At 39.8% G+C, this 26,607-nt stretch overlaps 1 protein-coding gene across 3 annotated transcripts in view; it reads left to right on the top strand.

Annotated features, from left to right (window-relative positions):
• The window catches only part of SEMA3D (semaphorin 3D), a 152,625-nt gene that overhangs the window by 97,408 nt on the left and 28,610 nt on the right, over positions 1-26,607 (top strand). For all 3 annotated transcript variants that reach the window (XM_068400482.1, XM_068400483.1, XM_068400481.1), the window contains exons 9-11: positions 11,675-11,789; positions 16,138-16,207; positions 17,554-17,698. In XM_068400482.1, the coding sequence (XP_068256583.1) occupies positions 11,675-11,789; positions 16,138-16,207; positions 17,554-17,698 (330 nt within the window). The remainder of the gene's footprint in view (positions 1-11,674; positions 11,790-16,137; positions 16,208-17,553; positions 17,699-26,607) is intronic.

Raw genomic sequence — 26,607 nt, forward strand, 5'->3', positions numbered from 1 at the left:
TGTATTGCATAAAGTTAAGCCTTTGACTTCTTTCCCTAGCAAGCCGAGACTAACAGTGGATAGGAGGAGCTGAGCAACTTTTTAAACTACTTGCTTGGTGTAAACCCATTTTTTTTTCTACTAGAACAAAATTGCTGTGTACCTCACTGTGCCTTAAGGCTCCTGTACATTAATGCCAGAGACACATGCAGAAATTAGAATAGGCTTTGTTTTTAATAAGGAGGTTAGTAAATGCAGCCTATTTGGCTCATTTTCAATGGCTCAACAATATAGTCTGTCACTGATCCTCCCCCTTAGGGAAAATCTTCTCTGGAAAGCATTCCCTTTTCCCAGCTACTTTCAGACCCAGAAGATTACAATACTCTTGATGGCAGCTCTTCGCCCAGAGTCAAACAGCTGTCACTTGTCCTGTTCATAAGACCATACTTAACGTCTCGAAGCATGCGTTGTAGCAACGCAGCCACTATAGCACTAAGTAGCACTCATTTAGATGTACGTCATCTGCATTCTGTATATCACTAGGGGATATCAGTATGAATTGAGAGGAAGTGCTTTCAACAGTCACTTTCAGAACCAGTTGTGTCATTTATCATGGCAAATGACATTTCCTATTTTTAGTTTGAGGGAGGCAGAAAAAGTATCATTGGCTTATCCGTAATACCTGATACTGCTTATGGTATGTTCCTACTTACATAAAGTGTAGTCTGTTGGGTTATTTGCTTTCTTTTCAAGTAAGGTCACAAGTGAAAAGAGAAAATTACTATTAAAGATTAGCCAGCAAAGTTTATTTGTTTTTAAAAACACATATAGAGAAACATACATATATTACATGATCATACAAACTTTATCTTCTTAAGAACATGGAGCCACATATTTCTATTTCTAGAAACACAGACATGAGCTTTTACAGCTACACTGTCTTCAAGGCCACACTGCTGAACCAGTTTGCCTCAGCTAAAGCCATGACATAGTCACTAGACACTGTGCCAGATTTTGAAAAAAAAATTGCAACATCCATGCACCGTGCCCTCTGCAGTCAAATAACAAGTCAGCTACATTCTTTTATACATATCCACCACAAAATGATGACAGAATTGTAATTCTGTCTAAGGACAACCTCACATAGTCACAAATAGAGCCCTAAAAAAGACCTAGGTTTCCCTTCTATTTTCCCCGCTCACACAAAGTGAGAAATGAAAATCCTAATTTACAGGAGTCCACAGAAAGGTTTTAGAGAGAGAGGAAGGTTGTTGGGGGTTTTGTTTGTTTGTTTTCTATATATAAACACATTTTTTCATAATTCCAACCTCATTCTATTGGAATGGAGTGGAAATTAGCCAAAAGCAGTAGTCTCTCTGCTACAGTATGAAAATCCTGTTTATTATTACAGCGGATTGCGTTTGCTGTGTTACAAGCTTCTCTGTAATGGTTTTGGTGATGTATTGCAAAAGTTACGGCATGCAGTTTTACTGTTTAGTTTCCAAGACCTCAACTGCCAAGAAATCAGACTTTGGCCCCTGATGTTTTCCTGTATTTCCCAAAGTGTTCAGTATCGAGAAGCTGCCTTTGTTCTAGTGGGAACAAGTGAGCTCTTTGTCTTCTTTTTTTTTTGGTATGCCATTCCACCCTCATATATACCATGCTGTACCTGGGGACAAGAATATAGCAATTAGGCACAGCCTTCTTGGTTAAACTGTACTTTCTAAACACGCTGGAATGTAATCGTTTTAAGAGCTCCTGAGTCGAGAGCTCAGGACACACCCTGCATTCCACCTTTGGGCAGTGTGATTTATTTCCAAAGCCATGAACATGAGCAGAGTTCAAGGCTATGACCTTGCCTCCTGTCTGATGCCTTAAGGCAATCTGTATTCCTGGAATGGCAGGAGGGAGCTGTTCCTCCGCGACTCAGAGTCCAGGGTCTCCGGTGGGCTCTGCCATGGGGCTGCTTGTGTGTAAAAGTTAGGAGGTGTTTTTCTTGTCCTGCAAATAGTCTAGCCATGCCTTTACTGTGACTAGGGATAACTGGGTCATTAACATTCTTTGTATTTCTATATTGTGTAATGCATCACTGTGTAGATAATTGATCTATCTCCAAAGCCATTTGAGTTGTTCGCATAACGCATTGCTTTACCATTCAGCCGTATTAGCTTGGGTCCCGGAAGCGAAATAGCCATGTTAACATGTTCTCAGCAGGGCTAATTAGTCTGGGCTCAGAGCCATGCTCGTGCAGCTATCCCGCTTCCAGTTCTGGAGGCAACTCATTCCAGACGAGATTTAACTTACTGCATATTACATGCTTGCATACTTTATTTGTTATCATAATATTGCCTAGCCACAATGCTAACCATAGGTAATTTTTTCTGTTGTTTTCTTTTTTTCCCCCCTTTTTTTTTTTTTCTCAGTGATAATAATTAAAACCACTTTGAAAATATCACCCCTAGAAAAACTTTGGCCCTCGTATGCCCATTGAGCATCTTTGCAGCAGGGGGTCTTTCAGCAGCCAGCTCCTCTTGGACTTCCAAATTTGATATTTGAATATTATGTGCCATTTGAAAGTTTTCAAATTATGTAGAAAACCAGATGCTCATCAAGATGATTACATTCTAATGGCTGATGTGTTGAAGACAGGCCAGTTCCATGTAGAATCTGCTTCTAACTGTGATGAATTAAGAGATATATCAGGCTTTGTCAGGTCTTTTGGTCCAATTTTCCTTATTGGCAAGAGTACAGGCATGAGTATAGGAAGTTTTGTATATTTTTGTCCCTCATGGGTGTGTTTCAACAACATAATTGGTGGTTTTTTTGAGGGGACAAATCATGATTTGCAGATGAAGCAAAAATATGTATGTTATGCTTATATATAAAGAGGTGTGACTGAATTTTATTGAGCCTCAGGGAAAATGAAAAAGAAATTGCAGTGTCAAAATAGAGCTTTAAAAACTGGATTATGGAAATGCAGCTGCACATCCTCTGAAGCAAACTCTGGAAATCATCCTAGTTGCAAGAGACTCTCATTGCAGAAGACACAGTTGCTAACGCACTGGCTTGGAAGTGGGAAGCCTGCAGAGTTAATTGGAGTGGAGTTCCTATGTTTAATACAAAGTCCCTGACTTCAGAGTGCTTTGATTCAGATGTTCAAATGTCTCTAAGAGCAGCAAATGATGACTTTATGATTTTGGAAATTTTCTGATGTAACAAATTAGATTCCTGTTTTTTTTTCCTATCAGCACATTTAATATGAAAATGTACCACAGTTTGAAGTTCAGGCTTTGCTGTTGTTGATTGAGTACATTGTGCTAAATGTAGATGTTTCAGGATGTTAAATTCTAAAGAATTCTGTAAGATGTTGACCTACCTTTGTTTTTGATCTCAAGTTTTTCCAGCTCTCAACCTGTGGGTGTGAATACTGAAGCCACACTGTCCCACCCTAGTGACTTTAAGCATTTGGATGTATCCAAGCTAGGAGAGTAATTATCAGGCATTGACTTCAATCAGTAAAGGCAGATGACTATTTTTTAGTGGAAGACTCCTTCCGTCTTCAACCTAAATCACTCTTTAAAAGACATATTTTCCACTGAGTATAAAGGGAACTTTGCCCTACTGGGTCCCTGGAATGTGAAATTTAAGGTATTCTTATTTAAATAAGAATGTGAAATTTAAGTCATGCTTATTCAGATAAGAATTTGAAATTTAAGTTATTCTTATTTAAATAAGAATGTGAAATTCTGAATGGCAAATTCAGGCCTATTTGTTCAGAAAGAAACCAGCCTAACTCAGTACTGCATCTCATACTGCTTCACTTTCAAAATGTTCTCAATGCATTCAAACTGTATAAATTGTAGTGTCCTATTTGACATTAATTGTGACATCCATCCAGTCACTTAACGTGCCTGTAGCTTCATGATCAAGAATGCTACATTTCATAACCTGAAGGTTTTGTTGTTTTTTTTCTCTGACTTTTTATATCCTTTAATATGTTTATATAATACAATTTATATTAAGTATATATAAAAATTCAGGTGAGAGAAAGGTAAAGGCAAGTCAAACACTCAGGAATAAACCACAGAGTATACTTAAAATTTAAGGTAGATTTTCCTGGGAATTCCTGAACAGTTTTAATTAGTTCAGCCATCACCCTTTGCTCACTTCAAATTTCCATTGAAGTTGGAGTGAACAGCCGAATGATGGATACAGTAGAGTAAATCTACTTTGTGTCAGCCAATGAACAGTTTTGGGGAATGTTCTTAATACTAGCAAACCTGTTGGAGGTAGTCTTAGTAGAACTGCTGAATGGCCTTGTGGGAAAATGGTGCTTTGTCACTTAAAACTTAATCTTATTTTTTCATTTGTCCCATATTACATTCAGACTTGCTGTTGTTATCTCCCTCTTTACCTGAGCCTGTTTCTGGCTTTTATTTTTTTCATGGTATGCTTAGTAACAGTCCAGAATTTTTCTTTGCTGTATAGTTAGATTTTCCAGTTTCCCATCCAAAGATAATTCGGTAGAAACCTCTAAGTGTGATGTTTAAATCCAAAGTAAAAATTCTTCCATAGAGAACCACATGGTTATGCATGCTTAATGTGAGTACATTGCCATTCTGAATGAAATAACAACAAATCTACTTGAGGAGCAGGAACTCAAAGCTAAACCACTGTTTCCCTCTCTCGTAGTTCAGACAGGGGCATTTCCACAGTTTTTGCTATGGTTTCCAGTTGCAATAAAGACCCTTGTAGTTTTTGCTATGGTTTCCAGTTGCAATAAAGACCTTCTCTCCCATTGTCTTAATGCCTAGAAATATGTGAATGCCCAGAGTTGCATCCTTACCCATAGGCCTCATGTCAGCTTTCCAATGACATGGGGTGTGTGGTCAGGGGACTGGTTCATCTTAACATATATTCAGCTACTTGAGCTTCATTCTGGTTTCATGCCAAAGGCTTCCCTGGTTCAGTCCTGCAGACCATTTACTCATTTCAGCCAAGGAAGCCAAAAGCAGGCTCGGCACTAGCCATGGCACTCCTGCATGCCACTGACTATAGAGATGTGTGTCCCTCCTCCCTAATCCTGCTGTCTAGATAAGCGAGGGCACGGGTTGAGACAAACGTTTAGTTTTTCTGTTTGTTTTGGTTTTGAGATCTAAATTTGACCCTGGTTGTGCAATCAACTTTGGACATGCACAGAACTCAAAAATTATTTCATCCACAGCCTATAATCTCAGTCTGTGGAAGATAATACTTAACCTCTCCAATTCCTTTTGCAACAAGCAGTGTGGTTTACACTACGGGAATGATGCCAGCCAGTACAGAGCAGTGACAGGTTATGAGATCAGTAAATATGCTGCACTAATGATGAGGACCCTTTAGTCTTAGTGCCTGACACAATGGCTCTGTTTTAGGATGGGGAAAACAAGCAGGGAGACAGAACAAGCTGTGCATTAGGTTCTGGACTGTGACGGACGATGATTTCAGAAAGGTGTTCAGAAATTACTAGTCCCAGGGACCAAGAAGCAGTCTGGGGTTTTGCACATCTGTTCGCTAGCCTATGAGTTTTCTGTTTCAAGTTGTGACAGTATTGAGCTCTCAAGAAAAGTGTTAAAAATTATCATAGAAGGATTCTCTGAAAGCAGGTTTGCCTAAGGGAAATCTTAATGTCCAAGCCACATGAATTTAGAGGAATTTCTGATTATGCTTCTGGAGGAGATAAAGGGCATACAGCCTGCACTCTGATGGTCCAGGGAGCACTGTAGAGATACCTGAATGATGCATCACCCTGGAAATCTGGAGGGCTGAGTTTATTCCAGGCTTTCTTGTTCATGTGTTGTGCCACTCTAGGCAGTTCCTGTCAGGGGTCTGCGCGTGTTTGTACCTTTAGTTCTGCTGTCTAATTACGTGCAAATGCTACTGCAGTGATAGAGACCTTGCAAGGCACAGTCCATAGGCTGAAGAATTGTGTCATTCTGCCAGGCTAGACTTGATAAGGGACATCGCTGTGAGTAAGCATGTGGTACGTGAGGCTGAGTCCCACTCAGATCCTGATCTTTGGATCAACTGGTTCAAACAGCAGAACTATTATACGCTAACAATATCCACAGTGTCCATATGGGTTGGTGGCATCTTATGTGAAGCAATAGGCAATTCTATAATGAGAATCTTTCCCCCTGAAAGGTTCAGTAATCTCATAGAAACAGCAGAAGTACTGTTCAGAGTCACCCCTGTCACTGTCAGATGGGAACTGCAGACACAGAGGTGAACTGACTTTCCCAAGTTTACTCAAGTTATGCATAGCAGAGCAGTCAAACATCTAAAATCACATGTACCTCCTTTCTCTTGTTTATATTTCAAATGTATTTTTATTCTTTCTCAAGTCACTCTTCATGTATTGCTTGATGGTTTTGAATCTGACCCATAGCCTACTGAAATCATGGGAGGAGTCTTCTATCTGACTTCAGTATGGTTTGGACAAGAAATTTTGAACCTCAGTCCCTGAAGGAGGAAATCTTACTTTCCTGTGTTAGATCACTATCGAACAGAGTTGGGTACGGCTAGAATATGCAAAGTAAAATGAAATAATTAAAAAAGAACTACGAATTTGAAGACAGAAGTCCAAAGAAGATTGTTGGCTATTTCTCCATTTATAAAGCCTGCTAGGAGTGGTTTTTTTTCCATAATGTAAGGCTTTGCCGCAGGGGATGCCATTTGTTTCTGGTGGCTTTGTAATGTAGCTGGGCTTCACACAAGAGAAGGGCTCCAGGGCCTTTTGCAGTTTCAGCACATTTCCCCTCTGTTCTCCAGCATTTCCTTTTATTTCAGCCAGGAATTCACTTTGGATGGTCCTTCAGCCCATCTTGCCACTGGCTCTAATTAATAACCTGCTTCTAGAAATTCCACTCATTGTCTTTTTTTCTTTTTTTTTTTTTGATTTAAGAGGCTGTTCAGGATAATTACTGTCTTTAAAGTTTTATGAATCACAGTGTTTGACATCTTTGATGTTGATTGATTTTCAGAAAACTGCACTTTTTGTTCTAATGTTCAATTTGTCACTGTTACTTACAAACAAATAAGAGATTTAAAACCCCAAAGATGCAGATGTTCTTTAGCTTTGTTACCATCTGTTTTCCTGCCTGCTGGATTACAAGACTAACATTTGTGCATTTTAATGAAGCTACATTTATATAATATATAAGATGCAATAGAATAGAAAATAGGTACAACAGAAAGTCTTTAATATAAGTTGATCTTTAAATCATTTGTTCATAGAGCAATTTTTTTTCTGATGGTTTTTATTTTCATTTGAAAAACCTGTTGTTTTTCTCAGTTATACGTAAATTACAGATCAGAAAACAGATTTCCATGGAAGTCTCCCAAGAAATGCATATATGACCTTAATTTATTTCACAAATTTTACATTGTGGCATTTAAACAGCGTTCTTCCTACATGTCAGAAAGCCATACACTTAGCTGCGCTCATTGAAGTTGTACATCAGGTATTTGAATTCTTAATGTAGTTAGGTAGAAACCTAATTTCTCAATCCAACAAATTAGTTTTTAGAACCAGCTCATTGAAAAGCATTCAGATTTTAGGATTTCTGTAAAATAAAAGTCTGTCTGATTTATTAAAATCATATTGGATTACTTCCCCATTTATCTAGATAATTTCTGTGTTTAAATCTTTGTGATATTTTTTGGTAATATTTCCTCAACAGGTGCCAGATTGAACTGCCCACCTTCTAGCTGGCAATTATCTAAATCTCTAACTCACGCAAACACAAGTAACCAAGATTCTACAGGCACTTAGTTCTGTTAAAAAAGAAGGTATTTCAGGCAGAAGTGTTGGTATCTCTTACAGCTTGTGAGATTACAAAGCAGTAAGTGCCAATTAAAACTTTATTTATACTCAAAAAGAAATATGCAGTCCTAAGTGCCTTCATCTGTATCGTAACAAAGTTTATAGTAAACACTGCTAATCCAATGTGCTTAAAAGCGATATTTTGGGAGATAAGATTTCAGATACTTGGCTGCTCTGTCTTACAAGTAGATTAACCATATTTTTGGAATGAAAGGTTTGCTCATGTTGCCTTCCCCTTCTCTGAGCACTGAAATTTATCTTATCTTGTCTCCTTGTCTCATCTCCCTGAAATATTTAACTTTCTTTGTCTTCAGTACTAGTATCTCTTATCCAAAATCATTTCAGTGCATCCAGTTTATCTCACGCTTCCAGCAGGGTTGAGGTGTGAATCATTCCAGCAGTTTTTTTAGGATTCTGTAACTTTGTGTTGAATCTTTATTTCTGGCCTTTGCTTTGGTGATTTTCTCTCTTCCATCCATTTTTTCTAATCCACTGACTACCCAGCCTATACATCTTATTATATTAATGTCATGCTCTACATCCAGCTCACAGCATTTGAGCTGTGATTCATTGCAGACTGATATTATTAAATTCTGTAGCAACCCAGTCTCAAAAAGATTTTGGGCCAGTATGTCCTTTGTCCAGCCTCTCAGAGGCCAATAATCATGAACTATGATTGTCCAAGGAATCTGCAACAAAGTAGGCAGATATGAGGGAAAGCTAATGAGTTCATGTCAACATGGTTTGAAGTAAAGGAGAATAAACACATGTTCTGCAGCACCTGAAGCCTCAAGACATGTCAAAGACTGAGCTAATATGCACCAAAAAATAACATTAGGAAGCAAGAGGCACTTTTCAAAAAACTGAGATTTCCAGAGCTTAATAAAACAACTACTACTTGAAAGTCCAGCACAAAAGATCATAGAATCATAGAGTGGTAGAATGGTTTGGGTTGGAAGGGACCTTAAAGATCATCTAGTTCCAACCCCCCTGCCACAGGGACACCTTTCCACTAGACCAGGTTGCTCAACGCCCCATCCAACCTGGTCTTGAACACTGCCAGAAAGGGGTTATCCACAGCTTCTCTGGGTAACCTGTTCTGGTGTCTCACCACCCTCACAGGAAAGAATTTCTTTCTAATATCTAATCTAAATCTACCTTTCTTTCAGTTTAAAACCGTTACCACTTGTCCTATCACTACATGCCCTTGTAAAAAGTCCCTCTTCATCTTTCTTGTAGGCCCCGTTGCCTATACTATTAATAGTTTTTGAACGTCCGTGGCCTGAGCTGAGATAATTCTACCTGTAGATAAAATCATCATGGACTTTGTCAATTCCTGAACTTTCTCAATTCCTGCACTTTCTCAGTCAGTGGATCCTGGGCACATATTAGGAAAGCAAAGACACTGCATTATTCAGGGAGGACATGAAGAATTGAAGAGCACTACATGGCTGCTAATAAAAAAAACTAAAAAAAAAATGAAAAAAACCCACTAAACCACAAACAAAACCATCCTCCTAATAAAATGTGCATTTTGTTTCATTCAGCCATGGCAGTAGGAAGAATCATGTTGGAGGATATGTCAGTATATTATATGTGCAACTGTCTAAATCAGTGAAAAGTCTTCTCAGTCTTTCTGTTTCTGTGCCATAAATTTGTCACTCTCTGGCTTCAGAAGGACTTGGTAGATCATGGAATGCTAGCTGGTCATTGAATTCCCCTTGCTCCTTCATAAACTGTACAGTGTTACTGACAGCTTTTGGATATGTAATGCACACCTAGTGAATGTCTGTTCTAACGTCTCTTAAATTCAAATAAGATGGTTAACATCGTGTCCTGGCTTGAGATTGAGGAAATATGGATGCATCTTAAATCCAGTGGAGTCTTATACTTTAAATCACATAGCACTTGCTAAGACTGCTTCCTTTGAGCACAGTATGTGATTCACACTACTCTTTAGGAACTCCGTTCCAGCCCCATCACATCTTGCTTCCTCTCCACTTTCTGATATTATCCAGGCAGTTAGAGACGTCTCATCTCCTGTGATGCTGCACTGCATCCACCAGAAATCAAAGTGGAAGCCCTGCAACACGAAAATTCTTCAGCTAATCTGAATTGCCAGAGGAAAGAAAAGTTTAACGCTTCTTGCTTTTCAAGATTCTTTGTTGCATCTTTGTAATTGTTTGGTTTTAATTACACCACAAAGTTTGTCTGCTGTGCCTTTGAACAGAACACACACATGCAGAGCTTCTTTTTCCTATTGGCTTCAGGCTGCTAATTTTGACACCTTTATAATAAATCTGTTGTCTAGATGCAAAGCTTCAGGCTTAGCAGGACCTCAGGAAATCAAGAGAGGAGATGGCAATTCTTGTAAGAACAGGAGTTTCGAAGGCGATAGATGAACAGGAATCATTTCCAACTGAGTTAACCTGTTTAAAAGTAGCAAGTACGTGAAAAGGGAAAACGGTTAGACTACATTACCAGAGAAGTGTTACTCCTTGTGAAGCGAATTTCAGCACTTAAAACCATCTTTCTGAATGCCTGTAATATTTATGACACAGCCCTGAAAGGCCAAATACACTCTATGGAAATACCACCTAATTTCCACCACCTAGTGTTTCCTACTGGCTGGGTCTATGCCTTTAGAGTTGCAAAGCCAATTAACAAAATTCTCCGAATGAATCCAGAGGGGATGAATATCTATGACCAAATTCGTGGTACTAAAATTTAAAGCACAGATCCCCTAAAGCTTCGGAGTTTATAAATGAAAAGCAGTAGGCAACTTCATAGGGTAATTCAGAACCTACAGCTGGGAGACTACTGTTGGTGATAACTTTTCTCTTAAGTGTTTGAATTCTTGGTTCCTGCTGGAATATAATTGCCCTTACAGTTTTCAGTATGAAAAAAAATTGAGGCCTAAACAGCATTGCAGAACGTAAATAGATCTGTTATTTAGGGCCAAAGGGGACTGATAAATATCATTCATTAGATTTTTCGTTGTACTCAAAGAAGGAGGTAAACTCCTAAGCAAACTCCTACTTCCAGCTTCTTAAAATTTAAAACTTTCTTCTAAGATCCACTCTCCCCACACCCCTCCACTGATCCAAGTCAGTAGAAGGAACCTACCCTTCAGAAGAGTAATTAAAATTTCAAGTCACCTTTTGCAGATTTTTTTCTTTCTCCAGTGACTAAAGGAAATTTGGGCAAGTATGCTCATATCTTGGAAACCCATAGCAAAATAAATGAAAAAAAATCCCTTTTGTGGAGGGTAGACTAATATTTACATAACAATGATTGTTAAAATAATATGACTGGTTTTCCCTGAAATATGTGTCTCTCCGTACTATGTACACAAAACAAACAGCACAGTATTTACATTGCACAAACTGCTCATTAATATAGTTTTTATTTTTTGAGTATTCTATCTAAATGTTCTGTATTATTTTGGGTTTCTAAAAAATTGTCGAAGAACAACTGATTGCAAAAATTAGCATCACGAGGAAGAAATCACAAGATATAGACATATCTTTTCACAGCATTCCAGTTGTAGAGCTGGTGAGAGAAATTTGCAAACAGATTTGGGTATAATTAGGAAATTTGAGTTGCCCAGTCTCTGGGCTGAGACGTGACTACTGGAGCTACTTATAAAAAGGTTGTCCTACACTGTTTTTGGAAAAAAAAATACTAATGAAAAAAAGACTTTGTCATTGTTGTGGTTAAGATCAAACTGTGGAATCAGACTGAAGAAGCACAGTCAATACTGCACTACCATCAAATATCATATGTTAAAACTCTTCTTATATTTAAGTCTTTTAATTTTCTTTTCATTAGAATGATATGGGAGGTCAAAGGAGCCTAATAAACAAGTGGACTACTTTTCTGAAAGCCAGGCTTGTGTGTTCGATACCTGGTCCTGAAGGAGCAGACACGCATTTTGACGAACTGCGTAAGTTGATATATCTTTAATGGTCTATTTTGACATCAATTTTGCTTGGGTTTTTTTTGTTGTTTGTTGTCACGGTTTAAAGCTGGGCCAGTTATTAAACCTGTGGCAGATGCCCTCTGTTATCCCCACCCCCTCCCCCCAGAGGGAAAGGGAAAGGGAAAAGGGAGAGAGGCTTCCGGGTTGGAAAGTTAAAACAGTTTTAATAAACTATAATAATGAAAAAAAAAAATAATAATAATAATAGAAATAATCAAATATATACAAATATATATACAAAACCAAGATTGAGCTCCCCTGAAGTCAGCCACGTCACCACCGGCACTGCAGGGCAGGCTCCGGGAAGGCCCAGGCTGGGCCTAGCAACGGTCGAGAGCTGGATTCAGGGATGCACAGATCAGGATCGGGGGCAGCAGGAAAACAGACGGAGTCCTCCTTGGACACCGGCCATAGCAGAAAAAGGGCGCGACCCTCGTGATCCCCCCCCTTTATACCGAGAATGACGTGTGTGGAATGGAATACCCTCGTTGGTCAATTTTGGGTCACCTGCCCTGTCTGCTCCCCCCTGCAGCTGCGACCCCCCCCTTCGGCTTTTCACTTGTAAGCAGTGAGGAATTCATCAGTGACCTTGGTTTCTCTAAGAATAAGTACAGCAAGAGCCTTACTGCACAACCATCCCTACCGGTGCCTCAGCGATAACTACAAACTTCGGGCGTTATCAGTCTTGGAGGCAGACACTGTCTGCCAAACATGCAGTTACTTAGAGGAGACTTAGCTGAAAGCAAAAATCACTGAAAGGAAAATCGGCCTGGTTTAGGCCAAACCAGGACATTCCACCCCTTATTCCATACCATTCACGTCATACTCAGATCACCACTAACTTTTCATTTTAAATATATACAGATAACATTAGTTTATGATTCATCTCTATACAGAAGAAAAAGTTCATCAAGTTCATTTAGTTCAGGATTGTGGGTTTCCATCTGGCTAGGAGTCTCCCAGGGTAGGAGAGATGATATGAGCTTTGTCACAGTTCGTGCCCACGGGTTGCAGGTTAAAGATGTCAGTCTCGAGGAGGTTACTGGACGCCACCTGCAGCTAGCTCCGGTCTCATCACCACTGCTTCAACCTGAAAGACACTTATGAACACTGTTAGTATTATGCAGCAATTAACATCATGCAGTTCAGAATTAAGTATTCTCACCCAAGATCAGATCACCTTCAGGGACACATCGGACTCCACCATCCTGCAGCATCACCCACCAAGTACATCCAGGTCCTTGAGCAAAAGCAATCCCATGAATGGGTTTACCTTTGCCCGTAGCAGGAAGAACCCAGACAGTTTTTCCCAACAGATTCCTTTCATGCACCCACAGGGACTTATCCCCTTCTACTGTATGTAAAAGGTCTGACTGAGCAGGGCCAGCTCGGTTGATAGATCCTCCTGGTGTTGACTAGCCAGGTAGCTTGTGCCAAATGCTTATCCCAGTTTTTAAAGGTTCCACCCCCATTGCTTTCAGGTAGTTTTTAACAGCCCATTATATCGTTCAACTTTCCCAGATGCTGGTGCATGATAGGGGATGTGATATACCCATTCGATGCCATGCTCTTTGGCCCAGTTATCTATGAGACTGTTTTTGAAATGAGTACCATTGTCCGACTCAATTCTCTCTGGTGTGCCATGTCGCCACAAAATTTGCTTTTCAAGGCCCAGAATAGTGTTCCGGGCAGTGGCATGGGGCACAGAGTATGTTTTCCAGCCATCCGGGTGGTCGCCTCCACCATGGTAAGCACATAACGTTTACCCTGGCGGGTTTGATGGGAGTGTGATGTAGTCAATTTGCCAGGCCTCCCCATATTTATATTTCAACCACCGTCCCCCATACCACAAAGGTTTTAACCCGTTTGGCTTGCTTAATTGCGGCGCATGTTTCACAATCATGGATAACCTGTGCAATAGAGTCCATAGTTAAGTCCACCCCTCGGTCACGAGCCCATCTGTATGGTGCGTCTCTCCCTTGATGACCTGAAGTGTCATGAGCCCACCGCGCTAAAAATAGTTCACCTTTATGTTCCCAGTCCAAATTTATTTGGAAAACTTTAGCAGCCTGATCTGCTTTGTTGGTTGTTTTGATGTTCCTCAGTGCCCGACTTTTAGGTACGTGAGCATCTACATGACGTACCTTCACGACTAGTTTCTCTAGCCGAGCAGCAATATCTTGCCACAGTTCAACAGCCCAAATAGGTTTACCTTTACGCTGCCAGTTGCTTTGCTTCCACCGTTTTAACCACCCCCACAAGGCATTTGCCACCATCCATGAGTCAGTATAAAGATACAGCCTTGGCCACTTTTCTCGTTCAGCAATGTCTAAAGCCAGCTGGATGGCTTTTACCTCTGCGAATTGACTTGATTCACCTTGTCCTTCTGTGGCTTCTGTGATTCGTCGTATGGGACTCCATACAGCAGCTTTCCACTTCCGATGCTTTCCTACAAGACGGCAGGATCCATCGGTGAACAGGACATACTGCTTCTCATCCTCTGGTAGTTCATTATATGGTGGGGCTTCTTCAGCACGTGTCACCTCCTTTTCTGGTGGCATTCCGAAGTCTTTGCCTTCTGGCCAGTCCATAATCACTTCTAAGATTCCTGGGCGATTAGGGTTTCCTATTCGAGCCCTCTGTGTAATTAATGCAATCCATTTACTCCATGTAGCATCAGTTGCATGATGAGTAGTAGGAACCTTACCCTTGAACATCCAGCCTAGTACTGGTAATCGGGGTGCCAGGAGAAGCTGTGCTTCAGTACCAATTACCTCTGAGGCAGCTCTAACTCCTTCATATGCTGCCAGTATCTCTTTTTCAGTTGGGGTGTAATTGGCCTCAGAGCCCTTGTATCCTCGACTCCAAAATCCTAGGGGTCGACCTCGAGTCTCCCCTGGCACCTTCTGCCAGAGGCTCCAGGTAGGACCATTGTCCCCAGCTGCGGTGTAGAGCACATTTTTAACATCTTGTCCCATACGGACTGGCCCAAGGGCTACTGCATGCACAATTTCTTGTTTAATCTGTTCAAAAGCCTGTTGTTGTTCAGGACCCCACTGAAAATCATTTTTCTTTCTGGTCACCTGATAAAGAGGGCGTACAATCTGGCTGTAATCTGGAATATGCATTCTCCAGAAACCCACAACGCCTAAGAAGGCTTGTGTTTCCTTTTTGTTAGTTGGTGGGGACATAGCTGTTATTTTGTTGATCACCTCTATCGGGATCTGGCGACGCCCATCTTGCCATTTAATCCCTAAAAACTGGATCTCCCGGGCAGGCCCCTTGACCTTGCCTCTTTTTATGGCAAAACCAGCTTGCAGGAGAATTTGGATGATTTTCTCCCCTTTGTCAAAAACTTCTGCTGCTGTATCACCCCACACAATGATGTCATCAATATATTGCAAATGTTCTGGAGCTCCACCCTTTTCTAGTGCAGTCTGGATCAGTCCATGGCAAATAGTAGGACTGTGTTTCCACCCCTGGGGCAGTCGATTCCAGGTGTACTGGATACCTCTCCAGGTAAAAGCAAACTGTGGCCTGCACTTTAGTGCCAAGGGAATAGAGAAAAATGCATTAGCAATGTCTATAGTGGCGTACCACTTGGCTGCCTTTGACTCCAGTTCGTATTGAAGTTCTAGCATGTCTGGCACAGCAGCACTCAGAGGTGGTGTAACTTCATTTAGGCCACGATAGTCCACAGTTAATCTCCATTCTCCATTAGACTTTTGCACTGGCCATATAGGACTATTAAAGGGTGAGCGAGTCTTGCTAAACACTCCTTGATTTTCTAATTGTCTAATCAGTTTATGAATGGGGATCAGGGAGTCTCGATTGGTGCGATATTGTCGTCGGTGCACCGTGGCAGTAGCAATTGGCACCTGTTGTTCTTCAACCTTCAGCAACCCCACAACAGAAGGATCCTCTGAGAGGCCAGGCAAGGTAGACAGCTTTGTAGAAGCACTCTGTCTTGTTCTGATTTTACTCCTCTTCCAAACAGTGCTGGTAATATTTCTGACTTTTATCAGAAGTCCCTAATTATAACTGGAATTAGTCTGATCAGAGATATGAGGTTTTTCACTTTCACCCCAAAGGCTGGAAAGTGAAAATCTGATTCTGTATAAAACCCAGGCTATTGCAAATGGACAAACTTCAGAATATTGCCACAAACTCACATGGCAGAAACTAAAATTCAGACAAAAATAAAGCTTTGTTATATATTTACAGATCTTCAACTTATAAATGGTAAATGCAAAAATATTCAGTGGGTATTTAATTAAAAAAAAAAAAACCATAAACATGTTTCCCATTGCAGAAGATATATTCTTACTTTCTACAAGAGATGAGAGAAACCCGCTTGTATATGGAGTCTTCACTACAACAAGGTATGCATTAGGATCACATTTGCCTCTGGAAATAAATGCTGACGATCTTACTCAGGCCGTTTATTAAACCCTTCCGTTACTAGATCCTGATTCCTGAGAGCAGTGAGAGACTGCTTGAATAAGGCTTGCAATACTGGGGATGTAGTCACTAAGGACAATTATTTTCAGAAATGGAAATAATAAATTATGTCTCTAAAAATTTGTGTGCCTGACTTTTGAGAATGATTCTAAAAAATAATGAGAATTTAACAAACAAAATCATGCTAGTTTATTTCAGCCTTGTCTAGTTGAATTTACAAATTTCAGTCATATTTGTTGAGCAACCAATAGTTACTATTTGAGACAAATCATCATTGTTGTGAAGCATTATTTTTGTAAGCAACAACATAGCATCAACTCGCTCTTAGGATCAAAACCTACTATCACTAAAGTGGTATTTCAGTGTTTTTATAGACAGGAATTGATGGAAGAATAACTCATCTTTATCTCAGGGGATAGATTAATTAATTAATTAACCTCTCAGCTGCAATAGTGAGGTGCTCTATAGAGAATTGTCAGAAAGGAAATAAATAATTATTTCTTTTGTCTCCAGAACCTTTGAATTAAGTGTAAATAGTAAGGACTAGCCAAATGCTGAACAGTATAAGTACAATGAAGAATTACCAAGGCACTTCTTAACTCAGAAGCAGCCACCACAGTGGCTCCATAGAATATATAACCACATAAAATATTTAAAATTGAATGAATTTTTGCACAATGAATGAAATGGCATATGAAGTAAGTAAAGTACATACCATTCAAAACCTAGCATGGTGTTCTTTGGAAAACTGAACTGTCTGGGGTTTTTTTTTTAGAATAATATGTAAAAAAAAGAAAAACACATTAGAAAATAAATAAGTGGGGTTTTTCTATCTCTTTTATTTGTCTGCCCAATGCAACTTGAAATTCTCAGGCAGATCACCTGTAATATCACTAATATATGTACTTCCAGTTGTGAGCACAATGTAAAGATGTTTTCATTTGCAGAAAATTCTGATCAAAATAGGAAATACATGATAGTTGGAAACTGTGAGCCACTAGAAAAAATGTCAGTCTATCAAGTGGTCCCAAAGGCTAAGTCCAGGTTTCAACTCAGCAAAGCTTTAAACTGTAATAACAGTGACACTAAATAACTGTAGTTATCAGACCTGTACACATCATCTGCTATTTGGCACCGCTTATATCAGCTCTCAGGTGTAGGATTGATCCAAACCCCATTAGACTCTGTGGAATTAGTTAATTCACTGGATGAGGCATGCACTGAAGAGGTGTTTACGATATGCATATTAATCCATCTTCTTTTTCAGCTCTGTCTTCAAGGGCTCTGCAGTTTGTGTGTACAGCATGGCAGATATCAGAGCAGTTTTCAATGGCCCTTACGCTCACAAAGAGAGTGTGGATCATCGGTGGGTACAATATGAAGGTCGCATCCCATATCCCAGACCTGGTACAGTAAGTGTCTCCTTAATTACATACTTCTATTTATACTCACAAGCAATCATACTTCACACCACTCCCTGGACTGGTAATTTATATTTTCCACTAAGGATATTTCAAATTATCCTCTCAACCCTTTCTCTTCTGTTGACAGCTCAGACTTCTACCTACACTGTAGGTATATAAATATACATTTTCCATGTCTCTGAGATAACACTCTGTCCAGACTGTCTGTTTCCTGATTGTCTCTCATATTGTGGTCTCCTACATTACAGCTGTATTTCTATCTGTTGGGATCACCTCTAAGGCATCAAAACTTCATAAAAAAACAAGGGCATTTCTCTATGAAGTATTAAGTTATGATGAGGTACTTTATTTGAAGTCTTGTATTTCTGTTATCTTTGTGTCTGTTAAAATACTGTTCCTTGAGACATGGTCATTGATTCTATTATGTGTGTTTGTGCATTTGTTGTGTTTTGAAGTAAAATAAGGAGTTAGTTGCTGGAAATTTTATGTGATGAAAGATAAGTGATAGGAAGAAAAGAGAAGTTTAATATCTGGAATCATTTCTAAATCCCAGTCTCTTAGACTTCAGATGTAACAATCGGGCCAAAACAAAGAGAAAAATTTTGAAAGAGTTATTGAAGAATTCTTCCTACACTTCTGTCTTGGTATTAAATTTGGAAAAGCACAGACCTACATCACAGCTGAGGAAGAAAATGCTGTTTCCAAAAAATGCATCTGCTTTAAAAGTCATCACAACTTTGAGCAACTCTTCATACGTAGAATGTAAAAGAACAATGATTTAAGAGTAAGACAGGTATTATCCAGTACAGCTTTACATTATCTTGGTCAGGTATTCAGTGAAACAGTCCTAAGCAGCTGCATAAATCCAGGTAAGCATTGAGCTACTGAGGTTGGACTGCTGCTGGTACATTGACTAGAAACCATCTGGGTGTTTCTGCACTATTTCTCTTGACATCAGTACTGTTGTAACCTTTGCTTCATGCCACATTATCTAGCTTATTTAGCTCTTCTTTTCACACATTTCCTTGTGTCTCTGTGTTTTCTTCATCATCCTTCTAATGGACCCAATCCTATGGTCCAAGCCCATGCTGTTTGCTGCACTCGGTGGTCCTAGGCTTCGGCAGGTCAGGCTTTGAGCTCTGGCTCCCTCCTCTCAGCTACAGGCGAGTTGTGGAGGGCAGCTGTCTCTCTAAAGACTAAGGCAGCTCCAGAGATTTTTTTGGCCTTTCTAGGATCCGTGCTGCTGGAGCAAATGCGCTCCTAATTTAGGCAGTTTAGGCACTGTAGGCTTATGCATCTCTCTCTCATGCAGAAAGAAGATCACATTCAATATTTTTTTTAAGTATGTGCAACTCCATTACTGGTTAAGAAGTGCAGATGCATTTAGTTTTAAGTACAAAAATGGTGCCAGTGAGAACAATAGCTGGTCCCATGGCATCTAAAGAGATTAAAATAACTCTCTTGAAAAACTCAGAGTGCCCCATAAGGATGAACACTCTGCACAGATAGACGGGTCATAAGCTCATTGCATTTTTGAGTGTATTAGCCATCACATGGTTGAGCTGGGATTCGCAAGGAAGGGAACATGTCATGCTGAAGCATGTCAATGCTGATCTTTATCACTGATTTGAATACCCATGCTTGCAAGTATTTTAAAATTTGGAAAGTTTAAAGATAAATGGATATTTTCCATAAACTGCCCCTTAACTCTCCAGCTGCTTTCTTTAAGCACCTGATAACAGCTGTGAGAAAATGGTGTCGTAAAAATCCTTAGGACTTCCATACTCAGTGGATTTCTGTAGGAGTTTGTCTTACCAAGGACTGAGAAGGGAAATAGATTTTACTGAAGAAAGGTCTCAGAAGATATCTGTAATATTTGCTATGTAGATAAGATAAATGTATTGCTGCATAGTTATTTATCTTTTGCCTTAATGAGATGTACTGCAATATACTTCAGGCTCAATAGTTTAATATAGGGTATCCAAATAAGTAGATTCATGCCATGCTGTTGTCTTATAATGGGCTACGCCAAACCTCTGGATGTGAACAGATTTAGACTGGGATCTGAAAAAGCAGTGCAGTGCTCAGAAGCAAGGAAAAGAAGCAGCACGCTACGTCCCTGCAGAACACTGCAGTATGAATGCTGAGATGCTCTTCCTTAATGATTAATCTCATCATTTCTTCCCAGCTATGAGGTGGTTCAGGAATGCTCAGAACAAAGCAAAGAGGGATAATCTATCCTTTTATAAGTTACTAGAACAATTTTGAAATTTAAGCTCTACCTAAATGTTGCCTACAGTTAGCATAGCCAGCACTGCCCTGATTTTATATTTCTTACATTTTAAGTTACTGGCGAAGTCTAAAAATGGCTATACTAGGAAATGCATTTCCTTTGATGTTTGGCTTTGAGAGAGGCATTGACTTCCTTTCAGCATTTATACAGAAGCAGGAGACTGCTTGCTCTAATTGAACTTTCTGCTCAGCTGCCTTTATCTCCTAAGTAAATAAAGCTGTTCACTATAGAGGCTGTGACCACTTTGATATTGAAATTTTGACAAAATGCTTCCTGTGGCAATTTGTGTCGGAGATAAACTCCCAACATGACCATGATATCATGCCTTCGCAATGCTGGGTGGTGTGCAGGCAGCAGGAGGTCCTGGTGCTGCGGCATGGTCTGCCTGCCCTCTGGTGTCTTTGGAAGACCCCTGACCAGGGTGGCTGGGGATCTCCGTCACGCTCCACACCATTATTGCTACAAAAAGTACAGCTCTTTTACACTAACTTCTCCCAGTGGCATTAAAGAGCAAGTGGAAATAATGGGAATTAAACAGAGGCAAGGCTTCAAATCTATTCCAATTTAGAAGCTGGAAAAAAAAAAAGAGAGACAGAAAAAACATGCAGCAGGCAGCCCTGCCACAAAGGGCGATTTGAAAACCAAAGGAGCTATTGCTCTGTCTTCTTTAGCTGTTTAAAAATTGGACTGGCATATCTGCAGCTGTCCCCAGATAACAAATCCAGTTTTCTTCCAGTCTCTTAAGGTTTCACCCAGGAAATCATCCATTGATAAAGAAATCATCAAGGACTTTAAAGTATGTTCTGTATTCTGAAACAGAGTTTTCATAATGCCCTCCCAGTATTCACAGAAGGCATTTGAACAAGATTTTCAGTGAATTAGGAGGAAAAAAAATTTCTAGCCTATCTATTTAGCTGTAACCATTGCAGTACCAGAGCAACTCACCGTGCCCATTTGGAAATTCTGATGGGATACAAAGGAGTCGTCCTCATATCATTGATGGTGAATAAATGTCATCGAGGTCAGATTTTAGAGGAATGTCAGTGTTTAAAGATGCAGATTAACACTTAGTCTGATCTACTGCAGAACCTAGGACTCTAACTGCTATCTAAGGCAACATTAAAAACTTTTGATAGATCTGGATATTTTACTAACTGATTTGCCAAAGGTTCAAAACAAAGCTCTGGATCAGCAAAGTAAGATTCTTGCAGTTTAAGTCACTTCTTAGCCACAAGAAGAAATAGCCCAGCACATTGCTTTTGTCCATGAAATCTTTGTGTTTTAAAAAAAAAATACACAAAAGAATTCAGGAGCCCACAGCCATATTCAGATCTGGATTGGAAAGAGGTGAGACATAAAACTCTTCAAATGGACAAAAGCAATGTGCTGGGCTGTTTCTTCTTGTAGCTAAGAAGTGACTTAAACTGCAAGAGTCTTACTTTGCTGATCAGTTAGTTCTCCTGTGATCTTTTTCATCTTTTTCTCTCTCTGTTGCTTTTTCCTCCCTTTCTTCAGTGAAACCCCCTTCCTTTATTTCTTCTGCTAATCCAAAGCACAGGCTGATCGAGGTGTGGTGTCCATCCCATTGGGACTTGGCTGAGGCACAGAGAAATACTGTCTGCCAAAAAACCTCCCCCCTGTCCTCCCGTCTGGTTAGTTTTGCTGCTTTAATAAGTGTGTTTCATAAAACATTGAGGGTTGCACAGGTTTCCCTTGTTATTTTTTAGACTTATCTTCCCCTTTCACCTGATCTTTTATGGGATAGGACTGCCATTCTTTGCTTCTCTAATTCCTCTCTCCTTTGATCTCCCCAATGTAAATGAGACTGCTTAATTAAGTGAAAAGTTTCACTTTATGGGTTTATATTCCTGAGAAAGCCTCCTCCACCTTCTCTTACTTACCAACCTGTTTTCCCCAACATGAATTACCTCTCAATTCATAGCAGCCTTTCGAAATGTTGCGAACCCAGACACCTTTCGCACTGTCAGTAGTCTATAGAGAATTGCAAAGTGCCACCTGCAAAGTCAAGTTCACTCACCTAACTGGTCTCAACCCAGTTAGCCTCAGATTAATTCCCTGTCAGCCTTTTCTATCAACAACACAGGTGTGTTAAAAGGAAAAGCAATACGAAGTGCTCAAGACAAACACTGGAACAGGATAGAACATATATCACACATCCAGTGGGATGCAAACTCTGTCTTAAAAAAACCCAGGGACTTCAATGTATTTGTGGGGATATTTTTGTTTGTGCTTTTTGTGGTAGGGGTGGAGTGAGGTTGATTCCATTTAAAATTTGCACTGTTTGTTTATCTCCTGCAGAATCTGACACATTCCCCTCTTCCCTGCCCTCTTCCAGGCTTGCTCTGAGTAGCTGTAAGGTTAGCATGATGGTCACCCTGATGAGTGCCAAGCCCTTCTGGCAAAACCCATCCATCCTGTAGAGAAACACTAAGGCTTTTTGCAGGCATATCCAAATGTAAAATGTATTGTGCAGCTCTGATCAGACTACAGAGGAGAAGCCACATGGTATTTAGGCCACTCAAGAACCCAAGTTTCATCTTCAGAATTACTTATGGTTGAATCTCCCATGGCACAGGAGTGCCTAAGCCCTGAAACTCTCTTAGCTGTCATCTAATCCACAGAAGATCGTAAACCTCTAAGTACCTCATTCTCTAAAGTACTTCTGGGCATCCTGGAAGCTCACACCAGTCCTCAGCATTACATCTTAACCTGTCAGGACTCAGACTTTGCATTTTTCTATGAACTTATTATACAAATAAATTTCAGTTTGTTGGGTGGGGGGAGGTCCCCATTTAACACAAGAGTGACTAATTGAAGGTAATTCTGTTTCTCCGTTTTTTGCGTGGCAGATCAGTGATAAAGGAACTTATTTAGAGCTTGGAAGACTTTACATTACATTGTAGGAGAATGCTGACTACAAGGCCATATCTCCTTGTTAGTTAAATGTTCATCCACTGAGAGTTTGAGAGAAAAGGACCATGTGGTTAATTCACTCCCTCTGAGGGAGGGTCTGATGCTCCAGTTCCTACTGTACTTAATATAAAATAGAGAGTTTTTCAGAGGAAAACAGATCTCTCCCTTCCTGGTTAACATCTGAGCAACATTCTTACTACTTTTAGTTAAGTTGAGAGGTAATTATCCCATGAAAAGTGAAACACCTTCAACTTGAAGCAGCAAGGATCTCCCAGGATGGCTCTGGTCCGCATACCTGGAATGGAGGGACATGTTCCCCAGGAAGGAAGCCCAGACTAAGACATGTAATTCCCAGATATGGGAGAGATTTAAGAAATATTTCACTCCTTAATATTTCATTCGTTAATATAGCCACACTGGCTACCTCAGATGCTGCCAAGAGGGTGACTTGTTGGTATGGTGCTTAGTTCTCCTTGTGAAATGCATAAAAATTCCCAGCCTGGATGTCACAAAATCTGCCAAGCAGATGCCTACTGCACTCAATATTATCAAGTCCCTGTTGTGCATCTAGCCTATGGGTGTTTGAGTCTCATTGTTAAGTGGGTCTAAGGCTCAACGTGACAAGTCAGTTTTAAACTGGCATTTTCAGCACACTTGAAATAGAAACTCTCGAAGCTCACAGGGAACAGCACTCTTTTTTAAAATCATCAGTAGACAACAGCACTGCTGAACTAAAGATGCGTCATTAAATGAAAAGGATATGTAGGTTCCCACATAATTGTCACAGTTTTAATAAGTGTTAGATCCAGCAGCTCTTACTGGCTTCACTGGATGTTGTGAAGCACTACACATTTTGGCAAATTGGAAGTTTATTTAGGAGCCTAACTTCTGGTGCCAGCTTTTGAAAATCTTGGCCAGGGTTCCCACATAACGTTAACACAGTCACACTATGTATCTCAGTACTGTGTGAGATCTACACACCCAGCACTCTGCTAAGCTGCAAATTTACTAAGACAAGTGAAAAAAAGAAAAGCTTACGTATGTGCAGTGTTGCTAAGTTAGTGTATTTGCTTTTAGCTGAGAAAGATTAGCCTTAAGTTACCATCACCTGATTGGCTTTGGATACAAATAAAAAGTGAGGGAATAAAAGTCATCTTTGTAGATCATCTGGGATCAGGACTTAGTCCAAGGTGATTATTGTCAAATTGAGCTCACACAGAAGGCACTGGAGAAACTTTAAGTAGCTATTGAATTGATTCTTTAAAAGTTTTGTGCTACTGAGTTTATACAGCAGTTGAATAGAGATGCCTTTAGCACTTCCAACTCTATTTCTGTTGGGATTTTTTTCTTTTTTTTTTTTTTATTTTGTTTACTTTTAATTTCTTAATATGTATATTTGTACAAAGTTCTCATTTACAGCAGCGAAGGCCTAAGCAACCTCAGAAAAATAAATTATATGGTGAATAAGTTTCTTTTGGGATTCTTATCTGGCAGTACTGATTTTAATAATTTAATGTGATTAATTTTTCTTGATGTCAGTTATTTAGAAGAAAAGCATCAAATCTGAGCTAAATGTGTAGACTTCTCTATCAGAAAGAAAGAGATAGGCACTTCCTCCGTACAGTTCACGCACAGCCAAGATCTAGATCAGCTGAGATGAATCCTACTCTGCTGCAAAAGCAGAAGATGCAAAGAGAGCATAGTGATGGTGTTATAAGAACTTTTATGGAGCCAGATTCTCTTGTACTCCCCATGAAACAACCCTGCCAGCTTACTCCTGTGACATTTGATATAAATGCAAATCTCTTATTGTCTCCAGTGGGAGATGTCAAATATCTGAGATAGCATCTGGTGCTGATGATGTGAATAAATGTCCTTTGTGAACTTGGCAGAGAACGCTGGTATCATTATCACGAGACATGCAACAGGATGTGAACTCACATTTTCAGAGGTGAAAGGCTGCTTCACTCACCCACTTGGCCGTGCAGCCTTTACCATCATACATCCTACTGATTGCTATGAAAGGAAGCACAAGCCTACAGGAATTGTTCTGCAACGATGGGTGGACACAGTTTTAAACAGCTGCCTGAGGACTTTGCCAAAGGGTGGCCAAAATGAATTTTTCATTCCCCTCTTCCATCCATCATGCCACAGTGAGCGATGCCTCTGGAAATAGTTCCCTTGGCCAAGCATAACAGGGTCACACCTGGCCAGCTGTTCTTGGTGGTCATGCTGTCTTAGGATGGGATCCAAAGCCCACTGAAATAATTGGAAAAGGCCCTGTTGACTCGAGCAGATCTTCGGATCAGACCCTTAGTCCTTGTTTCTACTAAATTAACTGTGCAAGCTGGCAAAGATTTGCCTGTATCATGCATGGTAGGGTTTGGGCCTTTGGGATTACTGTAACGACTTTATAGTTCCATATTGGTAGACATTTTATCCTAGTGGTTTTTAGTGAGTGATGTCATTGCTCTCATCTTCCTCAATGCATTTTTGGCAAAAATCTAGGACATCTTTGAGACTCATGGGGTTATTCCCATTTTTCACACAGAAATGGACTTTTGGGATTGAGCTGTGAATATGTGAGCAATCAGCAAATTTCCAGAAGATGCCGACTGTAACTCAGAGTAGTGAGTGAGAACGTGAACCACAGAAAACGCACGTATGAGGGAAAATCAGCCTCTAGTACACAGTGAGGGGGAAGAGAGTTATTGCATGTTTGGGGAAGTGAATAAGTGAATTAATTTTTCATCCTATATAGAATAAATTGATGCAAAATTTTGATTCAAAGGCAACTAAAGCTCATATGTTTCTTTCTATTGGTTCTAACAAACTTTGGTTCAACCCCTGGAAAGATAAACATGCTTTTGAAATCAGTAGGGTTTTTGAAGTCCAATTCTGGTATAAGTGGCAAAGCTCAGACCTTGGTTGTTCTAAAGATCAGGAGAAATGTCCATTCCTGAAGTACTGCTTGTGTAGCAAGTGTGGACGTGATTTGGTTTCTGTGTTGTTATTGTGCTGTCTGAATAATTTCTCCTGTATTACGATTCACTTTATTTTTTTTACTCAAATCTGAATTGTGGGGCTTTTTGGTCATGGCCTTTCTGTAGTTCTGTATGTATTTCTTTGTGAAATTATTTAACTGGTATTGTTATCTTCAAAAACCAAGCTGACTACAGCCCACCTCAATGGTGTAACCTTGCAAAGACTTTAATTTGTGAAAGCACAGCAGAAAACAGAATGTGGGAGATCATACCCAGCAAGCCAGAGCATGAAGTTCTTACAGAAATGCTAGCATTAAACCCCTAGGGATAATTAACTGCAATATATGTTTCCAATTGAACTATTTTCTTCAATACAACTTTCCTCTTCTTCCTTTTCACTTGTATTAAACTGTATTTTCAAGGAATGTCCTTTGAGTAGCTATCACAGGACAACAATACAAACCCATCTTTTTTTTTTTTTCTTGTCAGTTCTTTCACAGCCATACATTGAATTCTATAGTGAAACAAAATGACTGAATATGCAATGGAATATATCTTAATTCAAATTGGCACAAGTTTACTGTCCATGGAGAAATTTTCAAAATCTATTAGGTGATTCAGGAGCCTAAGAACTGTTTCAGAGCCTTTATGAAGATGAGGATGCACAGGCTTAACTCTTATGGGTT

Source organism: Nyctibius grandis, chromosome 5 (assembly GCF_013368605.1).
Source record: "Nyctibius grandis isolate bNycGra1 chromosome 5, bNycGra1.pri, whole genome shotgun sequence".
Taxonomy (NCBI): Eukaryota; Metazoa; Chordata; class Aves; order Nyctibiiformes; family Nyctibiidae; genus Nyctibius; species Nyctibius grandis.